The sequence below is a fragment of the Microdochium trichocladiopsis genome (assembly GCF_020744255.1).
Source record: "Microdochium trichocladiopsis strain MPI-CAGE-CH-0230 chromosome Unknown B0I36scaffold_9, whole genome shotgun sequence".
NCBI classification, from domain to species: Eukaryota; Fungi; Ascomycota; class Sordariomycetes; order Xylariales; family Microdochiaceae; genus Microdochium; species Microdochium trichocladiopsis.
Window position 1 is genome coordinate 1859707 of NW_025763552.1, and position 17286 is coordinate 1876992.

The following is a 17286-nucleotide window of genomic DNA, read 5'->3' on the forward strand; positions in this document are numbered from 1 at the left end:
AGAAACCAAGAGACCTCTCTACTTGTCAGCGCATAGTTCATTATATAAGCGTATGCAATGTGAAACGTGATGCCTCGAAACTGCGCAGGCGACCTTACTAGGTGCTGGGACAGGACGTCCTCTGCATTCTGCGTAACATGTATGTCTACATCGGATACCGTGAACAGATACCAACCTAGCTATACTCCAAGTTGTCAGGGAGCCGCTGGAAGAAAATGGATTGATCTGACATCAGGTGGGAATGGGTCTCAGATAATTCCCTGCATTCAGATCCACCGTCGCGGCTGCAGCCCATCTCTTCTTAGATGAGATTAAGAACGGACAAACGTTGTACAAATAAGCACACCAAGCTCACACACACACACAATGAAGGCACCATTCCGCAGCACCATCGCATCATGTGCTGCGGGCTTTATATGGAACGCTCATGATCACCGTCTTGTCGCTATGAGCAACCGTCTCTCCTCGGCCTGGGCAAGCTTGACAACCCGCGCAAGACTCCCCTCGGAGCCAAAATCGACCGCCAAGGGACCAGACGACGTTATGGACGAGACCAGCCCTTCATAGGTTGTAGGCAAGCAGACCAGGAAGTGGAGGGCAAAGTACCACTCTGGCAGCTGCTGCAGCAGCGGCGTCGTAATGCACGCCATCTCAGCACGAAGCTTGGTGATACGTTCAACAAGCTGCGCGACGCCACCACCACCACCACCTAGCCCCTCGTGCGTCTCCGCAGACAGTCCCTTGAGCTCCCGGATGACTTCGAGGAGCGCCTGCTGCTTGGGCCTTTTGCACTCGCGCTCCAGCGTGAGCCATGCTTCCCGCGTGCACTCGATCCCCTCGATGCGCGCCTGCAACTCCTCAGAGAGGCTGCCCTCGATAGCCCCGAGGGCGAGCTCCCTCTTGCTGAGCCAGTACGTCATGTCGTCATTGTGCCGCCGCCAAGACTCCGGCGATGCGTCCGGCCGAGGCGTGCTTGGCCGCTCGCACTCGCCCGTCATCATGTCCCACACCCCCTCCTTGCGCGCTGCCGCCCGGACGGCCCTGACCCAGCGGTCGTACTGGTCGGGGCCCGTCAGCACGGGCAGCCCCTGGAACGAGGCCCCGTTGCCAATCTGGCGGCGCATGGAGCTGTCACAAGGGTTCAAGGCTGGACTGGCGGCCGGACAATCGGCCGGACTCGTGGGTGGTGGGCAGGCGGATTCTGCACACTGGGTAGAGCCCGCCGGTGGCGCGTCTGCGCTGTAGTGGCTTCTGGTTCTGCTGGCCGGTGTCGGTGGTCTGCTGTCTTCGGGCTGTGGGTTCGATGCAGCTGGATCTGGCCTTGAGTCGGGCGTCCTTATGTTGTCGTTGTTGTTGAAGCTATTGTTATCAGGTGACGGCTGCCGGTAGGGCTTGTCATTTCCGCATGGCCACCAGCCTTCCTGTCCTGTGCTGATGCGCCGCCGCTTGCCGGACCAAGTTGGACACGCGGAGTGGTGATGGAAGGGTGAGGCGGCGCTTTCTGATGCACCCGAGCCCGCTTGACTTGGGGACATGGACATGGAGCTGCCGGCGCCGGCACCGGTGTCGAGCTGAAAAGGCAACATGTCTCGGCCAAAGAGCGGTACGGGCTGTTGGCCGTTCTCGAGGACGACGGGGGGCAGGGCAAAGCTGGCAGGCTGAGCGGGAGCCTCGGCGTGGCTACTGGCGTTCCAGCCGTGCATGACGGCGGAGGCGGAGGCTCCGCTGCCTGTTGTTGTTGTTGTTGTTGTCGTTGCTGGCTGATACGAGCTGCCAAATCCGAAGCCGAAGTCAGGTGTTGCGGCAGCAGCACTGGTGCCGTCGAGCATCATGGACAAGTCGGCATTCGTCATTGGCAGATGGACCGAGCTGCCAAGGTGGTGGAAGGCGAGCTCTGACGACATGGCGGTGGTGGTGCTCGCCTCTGCCTGGAGGAGGCGCTGGTTGATGCCCTCGAGCATCATGGCAAGGTCTGCCTTGCTGTAGCGCTGGGCCGGGGGCGCATAGCAGCACTTGTGGCCGTTGCGGGCGCAGCCGCGGCACACTGGCTGGGCGCCGTCACACTTGATCTTCCTGTCGCGCTGCGGCCGTGGGCGTGCATTTGTCAGCAGGATTGGCAGCAGCTGCCGCAGCGTACGTGCGAGGGGACGGAACAGGAACCCACACATTGGTTGCACGCCTTGTGGCGTCCCGTCAGGGTCATGATGGGCTACTGCTAGGGGTGGTAGTGGTGGTGGCTTGCTTTGCTTGGCCGGGTGCGCATCGGGTTTTGGGTGTATTGAGAAACGGTGCTTGATGATAGTGGAAGTGTTTTGGCAGAGCAAGTCAAATCTGGCGTTGAGGTCCTGGAATACTACATTGGCTGACATAAGCAGGCCTCCCTTAGCGGCTCCCAATAGGCGCACGGGTACCCGTGCGTATAATATTACACGGGTACCCGTGCAGATTCTGCTTACAGCTTAGCGTGTCTTAATTCCCGCCGACATCGCAATCCTGGATCCATATCCGGGGTGCACCCATATCAGCAGAAAAGGTCTGTCTTGACCTTCGCTAGTGACCTCAGGTGCTGTTTGACCTCCGATCACAGTATGTGCGTTGCCTTACACGTATAACGTATTTGACTTAACCTTTAACTATAATACACTCATCATCATCCCGGTGAAGAACTTGCTGCTCCTCACAGTCCTGTGCCGCCCTCCTCCACACATCACCCATACCTCTTCGATTAGCTAGACCGCTTGTCGACTCCTGGGCAACCTGAACATCGATTCGCTCCGTCTCAGACCGATCCCAGTCCAAATATGCCATCATTTCTTCCCTTGTCCAGGCCCGTTCACCCTCTCGCGTTAAGCAACGCCTCGTCATTTGCTTATGGTCTAAGCACCAATCGTACTGCGCTTTACTATACCGTAATGGTAAACCCATTGCCTGCCGGTACATCTGGTTGCTCGCATAGGTACCCGGGAGTAGGGACTTCTTCCAGATCTCTCGCGTAGCGACGTATCTTTGGTAAATCGCTTTTGGGTCACTGTATTTTAAAGGCTGCTCCGGAGCTTGCTGGTGTTCTTCGGCGTACTCTGAGACGGGTTCTTTAGCTCGTCGTAAGGGCTGGTCGTTTTCTGAGAGCCGAGCTTCGATCTCTTCTAAGATCTGTTCCGTAATCCCTTCTTGGGCCGACGAGTTATTAAGAAGTTCGGGAATTGGCGACTCATGTTGAGGTCTGCACGTCGATAATTCAATCGTAGCTTCAGGTATCGACGTGTCGGCCGGCGGCTCTGGTGTTATTCGTAGCTGTTGCGATGCCGCCTCTACTCGAAGTTGTAGCTCTGCGTACTTTAGGGGGCATAATCGAGACGTCCTTGAATGACCTAGACGGTGACATCTAGTACAGGTTGAAGGTCCCTTTCGCTTAGCCGCGACTTCAACAGCTTCAAAGCCGCTAGGCTCCCTTCGGTTACTTGATCGCGGTAAAGAAGTGTTGGTACTAGTCATATCAATACGTTGGCGAGGCTCTTGGAGAAAAGGTTTCGCGCCGCTCCGGATTAGGTGCCAATGCGAATGGAAGTCTCCTAGGCAAAGGGCTTTTCCTTCGGACAACAAAGCCTCAAGTTTGTGAACGCATGGTAGGCCTTGCGACCGAGAGAATATGCCTGTACAGCGTTGTAGCGGACTGCTCGTCTGGAGAAGCTTCCGCTGCTCTTCAACCTTTCGAAGAGCCTCGTGTGATACCCAACCCCGTACTACACCATAAAGTGGACCGGAAAGTTCGATCGGAGACCGAATCTGCTGTTTTGCCTGGTTGGACCTCAGCTCCCCAAGTTGGTTTATTAGCGCATGCTTAATAGCCCTCCAGGCCTCAAACAAATCGAGTGTCGACGTTTTCAGATGACTTTTAAGAAGCGCATGGACACCTTCGACGCGCGAAGTAACAACATTACCGAAATGAGGGTAGCTGTCAACCCAGGCCTTTACAAGCTTTTCCTTATACAGGTCAAGCCATGTCTCTTTAATGTAGGCCACGTCCCGTACATGCGTTGTAATATAGCGTTGTTCAAATGTCGACATACGGATGTCGAATATTGCCTCGGTGGGAGAACGAATAATTTGGTGCCAGTGCTGGTAAAAGTCATGCCACTCTTTCAGTCTCGCAGATTTGTCGGCTTCGGAGTCCTGGAGTTGTAGCTGGATAGCGAATGAAGGCTGACAGTATCGAAGGACGGCTTTGTTCGCATGCCAAAGGCATAGCAATGAAGCAGCAGAAGGAAAGCATACTGCGATTGCGTTGATACAAGCAAGACATCGATCGGTAAGAATAACTGAAGGTAGGCGGGATTTGCTAATTTCGTAGAGTGACCGGAGGCGCTCTAGAGCCCAAACGAAATCTTCCTCGCTTTCTCCACTAAGAAATGCGAATGCGATACAGAAGGATCGTTGAGAAGCGTCTACTCCGATTATATCTAGGAGCGGCATTCCGTATTTGTTCGTTTTGTAGGTACAGTCGAGGATTAAAACATCCGGATAAGCTTGAAGATAGCTTAGCGACTCTGGATGGGCGAAAAGCACAGCCTTTACGCGGTTCTCCGAATCAAGTTGTAAACGGCTCCAGAAACCTTCATGGTCAAGCCGGTTAGCTAGGGCATTGATCGTGCTCTGCCCTTCGTACATCTCGCGCCTACTGTCCGCGATTCGGTTGTAGATATCTTGCTGCGTTGCAATCGAACTCGTGTTTTGGTGTATGTACGTTCGAATCTCCTTAGGTGCGACGCCAGCATTTGCGAGGCTAGATAGACGAGTGATCGTTTCCGTATCGAGTGCGCGATGCTTAGGATGGGCGGATGGGTGTAAACTTGGCTCGTGGTTGTGTTGGGCAAACTGCGGGTCGGGTCGGTGTCGTATTGTCCATGTGCCGCTGTCTCGTGACTCTTTTGCTAGTACAGAGAACGGACAGTTGGTACTTCGCGTAGATGTTTTTCGCTGGCGCGGTCTTCCAGAGGCGTAGTCGCGACATGATCGATCACATGCATATACGACTGAGAGCCTGCCTGTCTTTTCCTTTGTTGACCTTTTCGTAACAAAGGCGTAGCCTCTTGTGTACGCCCACTCGTTGATAGCTTTAAATAAGGTATCTCGGGACTCGTAGGTGCCTTCCGGAGGGAGACTGTCATCGGGAAATGAATGGTGGGTACTACTAGTAGCTGCCATCGGGAGACAAATCTGAGGCTAGTAATGGTAATAAAAGAAATACACGAAAGCACCTCAGCGCGCTTTGTAGCGCGTAAAGTATTGTATGCTGACAGCACCTGAGATCACCAGCGAAGGTCAAGACAGACCTTTTCTGCTGATATGGGTGCACCCCGGATATGGATCCAGGATTGCGATGTCGGCGGGAATTAAGACACGCTAAGCTGTAAGCAGAATCTGCACGGGTACCCGTGTAATATTATACGCACGGGTACCCGTGCGCCTATTGGGAGCCTCCCTTAGCCTGTAGCCGGGCGTCATGTTGGTCGCGCCCTCCCCGGGTTCCAGGCTTTGGAAGAGCCCTCAGGTCCATTCCGCCTCTCTGCCGTCGCCTTACTTGAAGCTCCTCCTGCATAGCACGATCTGCCAGATGCCAGAACGACAGAGGCCCCTGGTGGACGCCGCTGCGAGGGTCCGAGGTTGGCCTGGAGTGCAGGTGGATGGAGAACCTACAAAAGGTGGACATGGAAGTGTTAAGAAAGGCAGGAGAGAAAGAGGGAGGGGGCTGAGGCGAATCACCACGAGCAGAATAACTATTTTGCGTCCACAATCACGCAGCAAAGTCAGCAAGGGAGGCAGAAAGAAAGGGGAGACAAATCGCCAGAGGACAACAACACTCACGCGCCCTGCGCGGATGCCATTGCCAAAGGTGAGGGCGTCGAGCTCGGGGAAGTCGTCGGGGGGGCATCGAGATTTAGTCCAAGTTGGCCTTGTCAGCCACCGGATCATCTGTAATGAAGACTCAAGAGCGATCGAGCAGGAGGCGGAGCTGAACAAACCAGGGCCGGCCCGTCAATCGGCGTCGAATCCCAAAGGGGTTTAGACCCGGGCCGAAACCGCCGAGCCCCTGGGTATGCTGATTGGCCACCCACCCGGGGCACTGGGAGCAATGACTGCCATTGCAACAAATGCTGCCCGTCCCGCGTCAACAATAGAGACTGCTGTCTGACAAATGGAGCTCGAATTATTCAGCTCGCCCAGTCCGGCGACGCGAAGCAGCTGCCGTTAGCGGGCACCTCATAAATATGTGTTCCCTTGCCCGCGAGGCAAGGACCTCGAAACCATCCCAGACACGGCTACGACAGACCGTAAGAATATGATATCTCCGCCCCTCTAGCCTTCTGCAGTCTTCATCACTAGCAACCATGAGCGATAAGCCAGCATCACCGGGCCACGACTTGGCCATAGCCCCAGCCAGCGGCCTCGACAACAACCTCGAGCAAGAGAAATGCCCCGACACCGAAGGTGCCGCCGTCATCGGCGAGCGCGACATCAAGGGCGTCAGGTGGGCCCTCGCCATCTTTGCCATCCTCTCGTCTACATTCCTCTTTGCTCTCGACACGACAGTGGTATGTGTCAAATCCCGCCTCCCCAAGGCCGAAATCCTCCTGCTAACCCACCCCAGGTCGCCGACATCCAGCCATACATCATCCAGTCGGTAGGCGAGTTTCAAAAGTTTCCATGGCTCGGCTCCGCCTTTGTCCTCCCTGCGGCCACCCTCCAGCTCCCATGGGCCAAGGCGTACTCCATGTTCAACGTCAAGTGGCTGTACTTTGCCAACGTCACACTATTCGAGATCGGCAGTGCCATATCCGGCGCCGCACCCACCATGAACGCCCTCATTGTCGGCCGTGCCATTGCTGGTGTCGGCGGCTGCGGCATGTATATTGGCGGCCTGACCTACCTCAGCGTCCTCACGACCCCGAGGGAGCGTCCCTTTTACGTTTCCCTCGTCACTCCCGTCTGGGGTCTCGGAACTGTCCTCGGCCCACTCATTGGCGGTGCCTTTGCTGAGAGCCACGTCGGCTGGCGCTGGGGCTTTTATATCAACCTCTTCCTCTACGCCGCCGTCGTTCCCTCCATGCTCTTCATCCTGCCGGGCCTCAACTTCATGCCCAAGCTCACCACGCTGCAGAAGCTCGCCAAGTTTGACTGGCTGGGTCTCAGCATCTTCGTAGGTTGGGGCATCTCGTTCGTCATGGCTATGCAGTTTGGCGGCACCGTCTACGCCTGGAACTCGCCCAGCGAGATTATTCTCTGGGTCTTCTCGGGAGTTCTCATCGTCGCAATGGTCCTCAGCCACATCTACCACCCCTTTATCGACGCAGAGAACCGCCAATACCCGGCCCACCTTCTCAAGAATTTGAAGCTCGGCGCCCTCCAGTACGCCACTTTTGCGGGCCCTGCCGCAGTCTACATCCCCATCTATTATTTACCCCTGTACTTCCAGTTTGCTCGTGGCGAGACCGCCGTGCAGGCGGCCGTCCGCCTGCTGCCCCTGGTTTTCATGGTTGTCGCCCTCTCCATCATCAGCGGCGCACTTACCACAAAGGTCAACTACATCTTCCCCTGGTTCTTTGTCGGCGGCATCCTTACCGTGGTTGGCGGCGCCCTCATGTCCATCGTCACCCTCGCCACCAGCAACCCGGCCATCTACGGGTACACCGTCATCCTCGGCCTCGGCGGCGGCTGTCTCCTCATGAGCGCGTTTGGCTGCGCGTCTGCCGTCATTGCAGAGACCGACGTCATCGACGCCATTGGCGTGCTCAGCCTCGCCCAGGGCCTCGGCATCGTCTTCTTCGTGTCCGCCGCCGGCATCGTGTTCCAGAACCTCGGCCAGCAGTACATCGCGCCCATCTTGCCCGCGGATTTCGCCGGCCGGCCCGATGGCATCCTGGCTGGCAACAGCAGCCCGGACTACCAGAGCTTCTCCCCTGACGTGCGCGCGCTCATCGGCGAGGCCATTGTATCGGCCATGGGCCGTGTATATATCTTGTCGATCGCCGCGGGTGCCCTGACCGTGCTGGCGTCGCTCCTCATCATCGTGAGTTTACTTTACTTTTGCTGGGACTTGGTTGTGGATTGTGGCTCACCAAGTTGTCCAACAGAGAACCAAGGTCCACTGAGCCTTTCATCAACTTTCATTAGTGGAGGCGGCACTATAGGGGGTTCCCAAACACGGCTGTTCCCTCGTGCCCACGTCCGGCAACCTCTTGCGTCTCGTAGCGACTGCCTCTTGTACTGTCCCGTTATCGTTACTACATCTCTTGCTGCACGGGCAATTATCCGCTGCAAAAGTCTTCCACGACGAGAGCACAAATGCATCAAGCCTGCTGGGCTTCCAGGTTGTGCGGTATTTGTCATCCTTTGCATTCCAGGGCCTCTTAATAGATATCATCCCCCAGCACTGTGTTGCTGAGCCCAGCAGCCATATGCTAAGTTTTTCTGCGGCGGACTTGCTTGCCTCGGTGCATGTTGCTTCGAGCGCATGTCCGTGATTGATCTTCTGAATCGAGTATCGATTGCTTTATGGGCAGCCGTGTGAAAGTGTGCAAGTCCTGGTTGTGGTGTCTGTCTTGACAGATGGCAGCACGTCATCTCACGTATAAAGTCCTCGATGAGAGCCCCATGTAGTGACCGTGTCGCCATGTCGTTGCTCAGAGCGATATCGCTCTCGACTCCACCCGCTCACGGACGTGCCTCATCCCCTGCTCGTTCTTGCGGAACTGGTCAAACACCTTTTCGGGGGCGAGGAAGTTGATCTTGCAGCCAGTCTCCTTGTACGCAGTCAAGTCATGCTCGCGGAACAGTTCATCAAGGGCGTTGCCCTTGACCTCCCCGATGAGCAGGCGGCATAGGAACAGCTCGACGTCCTCGATGAGCTTTTCGGCGTCGGCGTCTCGTGTGGCGTGTCCGCAAGCCATGGTGACCCTTCTCTTTGTCTCCCCACCAACGTTTTCTGTGTGTGTTTGTGTGAGCGTGTGTGTCAGATTTGCCCTTCCCAGGAAAGGTAATCAGGCACAGAAACTTACCACCCTCGTCCTCATTCCATGCCCTGACCAACTCCCTCAGTCGATCAATCGTGCCGAAATAGGAAGCTATGTCGCCCTCGAGGGGAAAGCAAATCGGCACGCTCTCGTACATGGTGTCGCCGACAAACAGCACGCGCTCTGCGGGGTCCCAGATGGCGATCTCGTCCGGTGTGTGCCCTGGCGTGTGATAGATGAACAGGCCGAGCTCTTGTCCACCGAGCGACGACGACAACGACGACACGACCTGCTGCCCATCATCTGCCCAGTGCGTGACCGTGTACTGTGGGGTCTCCATGTCGAAGAATCGACATATCGACGTCGTGGCCAGGACGTCTTTGGCGAGGAACGCCTTGTCATAGGCGCTCGCCCAGACGTCTGCCTCGGGGAACTGCGCGATGCCGCCTATCCTTCTTATCAGAAAGCTGCCGGCCACTCAAATAAAGGAAGACAGGAACGCGACTGTACCAATGTGGTCAAAATGGCAGTGCGTGCAGATGACCAGGTACTCCTTCTCCGACCCGGCATTCAGCGGCCGGCCGTCATTGTCCGCGACGGGGACCGTCTCGATGTACTCGCGGATCGACGTCAGGCCCGCGGCCGGGTTCTTTGCCGCGTCCCCGCCGCCGCAGCCCGTGTCCACCAGCACGAGCAGCTCCGGGTACACCTTGACGTAGATGTATGGGATCTCGTACCACTTGTCCTCCTCGATGATGACAAAGGTCGTCGCGTTGAGGCGCGTGCACGTGAAGCAGCTGACGCTGGGGTCTTTCTTTGGCGGCGCCGGCGGCGCGGGGTTGTTGCCATCGCCAGATGCGGGCTGTGGGATAGGGCACATGGTGGTGGTGGTGACGGTGTGATTTTCGAGCAGTAGTAGCAAATGTGTTGCAATAATCAACGCTTGTTAGAGAGAGAACTTGAGCACAAACTCCGGTAGTCTCGTGAAGAGCTCGACAAAGTGCCCGAAAGGTTGCGGGTACTGCCTGGTTCAGTAGAAAAATGCCCCCCACACCTGAACCATGAGACCTTCGGCCTGAGTCATCCGTTGGCTTACTTGGTGGGGATCAAGCATCGTGTAGGCTTTTCGACCGGCAACATGCAACCTCTAGCGTGATATCGATTGGGTGAAACGTATCATAATCAGCTCTCATGGTTTTCCTCAATCGCACGTGCATCTCACTTCAGGAATATGGCATATTCCTGGAGAGCCCTCAGGCTAAACAACGCGTGCGATGACAAGATCTCATGCTTCTTGTTCCCCAGCGATTTCAGCCCGAAGCACATTCGTGGGAGAGGGAAGCTATGAAATGATATAACGCCCAAGACATGTCAACTGCCGGCCTTCTTAGTATGTTAGACATTTGTAAAGCCTCTAGAATTCAATACCAGTACTTTGCTCCCAAACAATTATATGGTCGTCTTGAGGACGCGAGAGATGTTTCGCCGTAGTCGTTCCTGGTTGGAGTCGTATATCAAAAGTCACGAGGCGAGAGGGCGAGCTCAGATCGCACAAGGGGGACTTTCACTTTGATTTTTAGTGCACCTGAGGCCTTCTCTGACATGTTGTGCCGGCGAAAGGATTTCAAAGTTTTGCATAGATGAGAACTGCAATCCAAGAAGGAAATCAGCAGTGACTACTCGTTTCGAGGACGAGAGAGATTCTTGAAACTTTTGCTTTGTTTGAAGAGTTGAGCATGCGACCTGCTATTGCTAGTAAGCTTCTTGCGAATGTCGTTATCCTTCCCCAGTATTTTTCAGCCGTAGATCTACTGCCATCCACAATGATGCGATGCATAGAGCTTATGGCGTGATGTGGAGGACATCTGCTTCCCCGCACGACGAGCCGAGAAGGAGGACCTGGATGCGTCACAGCCAAATCGAGATCTTTCTACATTCAAACACAGACGGTTCGCATGACTATCCGGGCGCACTAGCGATGGCAAGCCACAAGAGCCCACAGCCCTCTCAACTATCAAAATGGCACAGGCCAAAGAAGACAGCCTTCGACCTCCCCTGGGCTGATATCAAAGTGCTTGATCTTAGCATATTCGGCTCGGAAGAAGGCAAGAAGAGACTGGTCGAGGAATTACGCGATGCTGTAAGTGCGTGATTGCCCAGTAGCTATCACACGACCGTGCTGAAATAGCAAAACAGGTTCACAACACGGGCTTCTTCAGCCTGACCGGCACCGGCTTCACCGAGGAAGAAGTGCAGCGACAATATGATATTGCCCAGGGCTTCTTCGCGAATCCCCATGACGCAAAGAGTCGACCCGAATACAAGTGCGACTTTGCCACGGGCAACTACTTTGGCTACCGCGAGATCTACGAAAAGACCATCATGGGCACAGACGTGCGCGACAACGTCGAGCTCTACAACATTGCCAAGTTCACGCCACACAACGAGTCCGAGGTCCGGCATCCGTGGTTCGAGCCGTACAATGTCGAGATTGAGGCGTTCTCGCGCAAGGCCATCGAGGTGGCAGCCAAGGTGTTTGAGCTGTTCGCGCTCATGCTCGAGCTGCCCCCAGACTACTTCTCCTCGAAGCACCTTTACAACGACGCCAGCGACGATCACTTGCGGTACATGTCGTACCGGCCCCGCAGCGCCGAGGATGATGCGAAAGTGCAGAACACTTGGTCGCGGGCGCACACGGACTTTGGGTCGCTGACACTGCTCTGGAGCCAGAACGTGGCCGGTCTGCAAATCAAGACGGGCGGTGGCGAGTGGCGGTACGTGCCGCCCGTCGACGGGGGCATCATCTGCAACGTGGGCGACACGATGGACTTTTGGTCCGCGTCATACCTCAAGTCGACAACCCATCGCGTGGTGCGCCCGCCGCCAGACCAGCTGGACGGAAACCGCCTGGGCCTGTTCTATTTTGTACGGCCTGGCAATGATGTGGACATCAAGCCGGCCCCGTCGCCTCTGCTTAAACGGCTGGGGCTTGTGGCGGAGAATCAGGAAGACGCCGAGCCAGTAACTGGGCTCCAGTACGTGCGCGAGAGGGTCAAGAACTACCATAACCACGCGGACTATGGGGACCGGAAAGGACAGCACTTTCAAGTGGGCAGCCTCAAGATTGTGGACGAGGCGGACTGAGGAAGGATTGGTGGTATCGTTGTTGCATGCAGATTATACGCCACTGGTCACCAGCTTCATGGCATCATGGTCCTGCGATCCATGGCAAAGCCGTCTCGTGCTGGAAAGCTCGTGCCTGCCTCGCAGATCCTGGTGTAGACGGACACGGTGCCGGAAGGCTCAGCGGGGGGTAAAATAATCATGCAGAGGATCACAACTGCAAGACAACAAGACGATCAAGCAGTGGGCCAACTGAGAGTGAACTGAATCGCGTGGGTGACTGCATGAATACGCCCCAGGCCTCCTAGTCCAATGACTCCACAGGCTGGCTGTGCTCAGAGCAAGGGCCCTCCCTGAAAATTGTGCAGATATGCATTAAATCGCGCACAACAAGCCAGCGTGCATGCACAAACAGCTCGAGGTGCTGGGTCTTTTTTTTGCGAGTCTTCGTCCCGGATGCCATTGCCAGGGATCTCCTCACGAGGCTTGCTCGGCGCTGCCGGCACTTGATAGCGACACTCGGTTCCTGCGCTTCTGCACCACACCTGGTTACGTAGGCACTTTCAGACTTGCGCCGGGCACGTCCCAGTCTGGCGCCCAATTTCAATGGCAGGATTTTCATTTCTGAACTCTGGAGCATGCTCCCGCCTCACCGACTTCCCCCAACAGCTGAATCCGACACGAGGCTGCTTGAGCCGTCCGTGTTTGTGTCGTGCTCAACTTGTAGCGGTCTCGCAAAAGTCCCCTGTTGGCCCGTGGTTGACACGAAGAGCACTCCGCAAGATCCCCACTGCTGTGATGTCACTAAGCACCTGGGTTTGCGATTCGGTCGTCTTTCTGTGGGCACTCTGTCTGCTCTCGTGTTGTCGTGAGCGAGACGGCTGAACAGCTGCTCTGTGCTGGGGCTGCAAGCGGACCAACCATCGCCTCGCCTGGTTGGGCCCCTCTCCACGACAGGCTCTCCTCGCCCCAAGTCAGGCGTCTCCACTGAAGCTGCTAGACTGAAGCTATGGGAGCCTTGCTTGTCCCGAGTGCCGGTAGTGCCGAAACACGAGCGATGCTTCTGTACAATGTTCCAGTGGCTTCTCGTCCCATGGTCTGCCACTGTCTCAGAGGGCCCCCGCGCCAGCCCCCATCCCGCTTGTTTCTATTCATATCTCTCGGGCTGGGCCGCCAGAGTCTATTCCGTAGACACACACAGACCGCGAAGCAACGTTGTAATGGCGCCCGCCCTCTAGCGGCTGCGGAGGGTTCTCCCAGCCACGAGTGGCGTGTCGGTCAGTAACAGGTGCACGCCAGAATGACGCTTCAGAGGGCTTAAGCTTTCGGCCGTGCCGCCACACACAGCGATCGCACTTGGGACGATGGCAGTTTAGGGACTGGGGCCTGCCCAAGCTCAGCACAGCCACTTGTCCCTGCGTCTGCACGGCGGGCCGTCCAGCATTCCGGGACTAGGTCCCGCTGTGGCCAGCCAGCGCCCGCCCGACTTCGTATTGACGGGGCTTGATCGGCCCTCGTATTCCCCACATCATTCCACCTGCCGAGCGGAATGTGACCTCATTGCATCGCCCGTTCCTTGCCTCTGTGCCGGTGCGGTGGCATGACATCCAGCCTCGTCGCTGGGCTAGCTCTCATGGCAGATGGCAGATATAAAGATGTGATGGTCCTATTGTTTTGGCATCCTGTCTCAGCACCAGAATCATCATCACCACCAATACACACTCTCCAGCTCCAACTTCGCACCACAGCAGCAAACCACACTCGCTTTCTTCCCACAAAAACAAAACAACTCCAACCACCGCCACCATGTTCGCCAAGGTCTTCACCGCTGCGACCCTCCTCACTGCCGCCTCGGCCGGCTGCGTCCGCCCTTCGTCCACCAGCTCTGCTGCCCCTTCGGGCCCTACCGGCATCCCTGCCAATGGCAAGTTCGGCATCATGGCCCTGAGGTCGGCCAGCCCCATCCACTTCGCCTCCACGAGCGCCGAGGGCAGCCACCTCTACCTCAACGCGCCCGAGACCGGCGCCGTCTGCACCGGCGACAACGGCGGCTCTGCCGTCTTCTACCTCAAGGATGGCGGTCTCTACCTGTACACGACCGACGGCGCGCCGGCGCAGCAGATGTGGGTCGACCGCTCCGGCATGGGCCAGGGCATCACCGGCTACTCGACCGGCGGCCAGGGCGTGCCCCGCAACGGCGAGACCACCGGCTTCGCCATCGACTCCAACAACAGCCTGAGCTTCAACGGCGTCGGCTTCCTCGCCTGCCCCGGCGCCCCCAACGGCGGCTGGAGCATCTGGGTTGACGCCGGCATCAGCCAGCCCGGCGGCCACGAGGGCTGCCTCGGCTTCTCGGCCCGCGCCGTCGAGGAGTCCAGCCCTTTCCCCTGCGAGTACTCCCAGCAGTAGTTGACTGGCGAGAGGAGCTTGAGGAAATTCATGATTGATTGAAACATTGCATCGGCGTTGGCATGGAAATGGTTTTGATCGGTTTACAGAGTAGCATACGGCATAATATTGCATAAATAATTAATATCATAAAGCGTCAGACAAAAATGAATGTACCCTGGACGGTTCGACGTCGATGTGATTGTGACTGTGGTCTTGGAGCAGTTGTCTACGATGGATTTCCATACGCTTTCGAGGTTGACAGGGCAGCCTAGCAGCGCGGCTGCATCTCAGTTCTCGAATCGTACTGCGGCGGTAGGTCCAGGAATTTGGATTCCGGCCGGGCATGGCCGTATGCCTTTCTCGCCTTCCGCACAATTGCATATCACAAGAAACAGCGCGTCACATGAGAGAGAAGAGGTGACTCCGAGAAAGAGACTGGGTGGAGAAGATTGTGTTTTGGGACAGGGCCATGGCAAGATGTTCAAGACACGCTTCAGCCTGCGCAAGCTACTAAATAACCAGACTCCCCTTCTCCGGGGCTGTGCCTGTACTCCTCCTTCTCAGACGGGACGGAGGCCAGAGACCACATTACAAGAAGGGGGATTGTCAATAAATCATTTTTCTTTTCGAATCCTTCGCAAGGCGATCAAGCACGCGAGAGCGGCGCGCACAGCCCCATTCGCACGCCGGCAACAAGAGGGACGCGACATATCGGCGCGCTTAGGCGACCTTGGAGCCAACCTCGGTGTGGCCGACCTCGATGGGTCGCTTGTCGTCATCCTCGATGTGCGCGGTCTCGCCGCTGTGGATCTGCTTCTCGACAGCCGCGACGGCGCGCTCGGCCTTCTCCTTGCCCTCGAACACTGTACAGACGAGTCAGCAAAAGGGCGCGCGGTCTCGGGATGGGCATTCTGGGGACAAAACTTACAGAAGGCGAGTTCCTCGAGAGTGCGGCCGTGGGTCTCAGGGTAGAAGAAGAAGATAAAGACAAACTCGAATGCAATCCAGCCACAGCTTTTCTCCTTGTTAGCACGTGCAGGGAATATCAGGGATACGAGAGGACTTACTAGATGGCCAAGAACTTCCAGTCGAGGGCGGTGAGGGCGATGGGGTTGACGTTGCTGGAGAAGAAGCCACCGGCCTTGCCAAAAATCTGCTGCAGACCGATACCACGGCTGCGGACGGCGTAGGGGAACAGCTCGACGAGGTAGGTGTAGGTCAGAGCGTTGTTGCCCAGGTTGTAGCAGGGCGAGTAGGCAAAGTAGAAGAAGAGGGCGGCGATGCCCGCAGCGCTGTTGACAACCTTGTTGTCGGCAGCCACACGCAGCTCGTGGAAAGAGACGGTCATGGCGCAAAAGCAGAGGCACATGCTGCCGGCTGAGATCATGAACATGATGCGGCGGGGGAAGCGGCCGACCAGGATGGCGAAAATGGTACCGTTGATGAGGGACCAGCACTGGTTGGCAATGTTGATGCGGGTGGTCGCGTACTGGGTCGTGTAGCCCATCATGTTGAAGAGGAGACCCGAGTAGTACGAGAGCAGGGTGTTGCCGGACATCTGGGTGAAGAGACCGATGAAGATGGCGATGAAGACACGGCGGCGCATGGGGGCAGTGGCAACCATCTCCCACCACGACTGGCTGGAAGCCTCCATCTCCATCTTGATCGTGGTACGGATCTGCGTCATCTCGGCCTGGACGAGGACCGAGTTGGCGTCGCCCTCGGCGTGGTACTTGGTCAGGATAGCGTAGGCCTCGTCCTCGCGGTCGACCGACACGAGCCAGCGGGGAGACTCGGGCAGCAGGAACACGGTCGTGATCTGGAGCAGCGAGGGCATGATCTGGAGGAGCGAGGGGATACGCCAGCCCCAGTCGTCGGTTCTCTCACCGGTGCCGAGCGCGATGGCGCAGGCAATGATGGAACCAATCATCCACGAGGCGTTGAACAGCGAGGTGAGCACGGCACGCTCCTTGGGGTGGCCCAGCTCACCGATCATGGCGGAACCGGAAATGATGCAGAAGACGATGCCGAAACCGAGGATGATGCGGGCGACAATGTACATGGCAGTGTTCTGGGAGAAACCTTGGATGATGGCACCGGCGACCATGACGAGAGAGCCGAACATGATCGACACGCGGCGCCCGAACCTCTGGTTGACCCAGGGGGCAAGCGGCACTCCGAAGATGGAACCGAGCTGGTACGAAGAACCGAGGAATCCAAGCAGCGGCGGGTAGACGGCGGGCTTGCCTGCGGCATTCGTGTAGCCATTGCCAAAGACTATGTCGAGATTCGACTGTCAGCGTCCATCGGCCACTGCCGTGTTTCTTGGGGGCCGGCAGCAAAAGCAAGAAAGGAGAGCCACTTACATCTGACCCAGCTTTCGGTCAGCTGGAGGGCGTTGATGAGCTGCGAGTCGAAACCCGAGGTCATCTCAACGCCCATACAGCAGCAGAAGAGCAGGACGTAGAGCTTGCGCAAGTTGGGCTTCTTGTACCATGGCACCTTGTCCTCCTTGACGAGGCGGGTGACGATGGGGTCGGCGGTTCCGATGGCGCCAGCACTGACCATGTTGGGCAACTTTCACGCGGCGAGGCGGAGATGTTTGGGGAGGAGCTGCTGTTGTCGTCGTCGTCGAGAAATAAGAGCACACCCTGCGAGGCTCAGAAGGGGCAAGGTCGACTGGCTGGGGCAGGAAAAGAGCGGCGACCCGACTTGGAGCGTGGATCGGGACCAGGTTCTTATAACGAGGGAGCTCGGAGCGGGA

At 56.9% G+C, this 17286-nt stretch overlaps 6 protein-coding genes across 6 annotated transcripts; 3 read left to right on the top strand and 3 right to left on the bottom strand.

Annotated features, from left to right (window-relative positions):
- Positions 1 to 16: 16 nt before the first annotated feature.
- Positions 17 to 2303, bottom strand: B0I36DRAFT_332285 (uncharacterized protein). The gene has a single exon (XM_046155088.1). The coding sequence runs from the start codon at positions 2166 to 2168 to the stop codon at positions 432 to 434; it is 1737 nt and encodes a 578-aa protein (XP_046008502.1). The 5' UTR covers positions 2169 to 2303; the 3' UTR covers positions 17 to 431.
- A 3899-nt stretch (positions 2304 to 6202) lies between these two features.
- Positions 6203 to 8492, top strand: B0I36DRAFT_332291 (major facilitator superfamily domain-containing protein). Its single transcript, XM_046155089.1, has 3 exons — positions 6203 to 6590; positions 6647 to 8065; positions 8130 to 8492. Exons 1-3 carry the CDS (start codon positions 6387 to 6389, stop codon positions 8145 to 8147), a joined length of 1641 nt encoding a protein of 546 aa, XP_046008503.1. The 5' UTR covers positions 6203 to 6386; the 3' UTR covers positions 8148 to 8492.
- B0I36DRAFT_295695 (beta-lactamase-like protein) lies at positions 8493 to 9984 on the bottom strand. Its single transcript, XM_046151865.1, has 3 exons — positions 9519 to 9984; positions 9054 to 9455; positions 8493 to 8980 (listed from the first exon to the last, which is right to left on the bottom strand). The coding sequence occupies exons 1-3, from the start codon at positions 9886 to 9888 to the stop codon at positions 8679 to 8681; spliced, it is 1074 nt and encodes a 357-aa protein (XP_046008504.1). The 5' UTR covers positions 9889 to 9984; the 3' UTR covers positions 8493 to 8678.
- Positions 9985 to 10986: 1002 nt separating this feature from the next.
- On the top strand, positions 10987 to 12317 carry B0I36DRAFT_295697 (2OG-Fe(II) oxygenase superfamily protein; the record flags this gene model as incomplete). Its single annotated transcript, XM_046151866.1, has 2 exons — positions 10987 to 11148; positions 11205 to 12317. 2 exons carry the CDS (start codon positions 10987 to 10989, stop codon positions 12150 to 12152), a joined length of 1110 nt encoding a protein of 369 aa, XP_046008505.1. The 3' UTR covers positions 12153 to 12317.
- Positions 12318 to 13753: 1436 nt separating this feature from the next.
- B0I36DRAFT_332294 (uncharacterized protein) lies at positions 13754 to 14687 on the top strand. The gene has a single exon (XM_046155090.1). It carries the CDS (start codon positions 13938 to 13940, stop codon positions 14538 to 14540), a length of 603 nt encoding a protein of 200 aa, XP_046008506.1. The 5' UTR covers positions 13754 to 13937; the 3' UTR covers positions 14541 to 14687.
- A 555-nt stretch (positions 14688 to 15242) lies between these two features.
- Positions 15243 to 17090, bottom strand: B0I36DRAFT_376714 (lactose permease; the record flags this gene model as incomplete). Its single annotated transcript, XM_046160487.1, has 4 exons — positions 15243 to 15385; positions 15451 to 15536; positions 15590 to 16799; positions 16889 to 17090. The coding sequence occupies 4 exons, from the start codon at positions 17088 to 17090 to the stop codon at positions 15243 to 15245; spliced, it is 1641 nt and encodes a 546-aa protein (XP_046008507.1).
- Between the last annotated feature and the right edge of the window lie 196 nt (positions 17091 to 17286).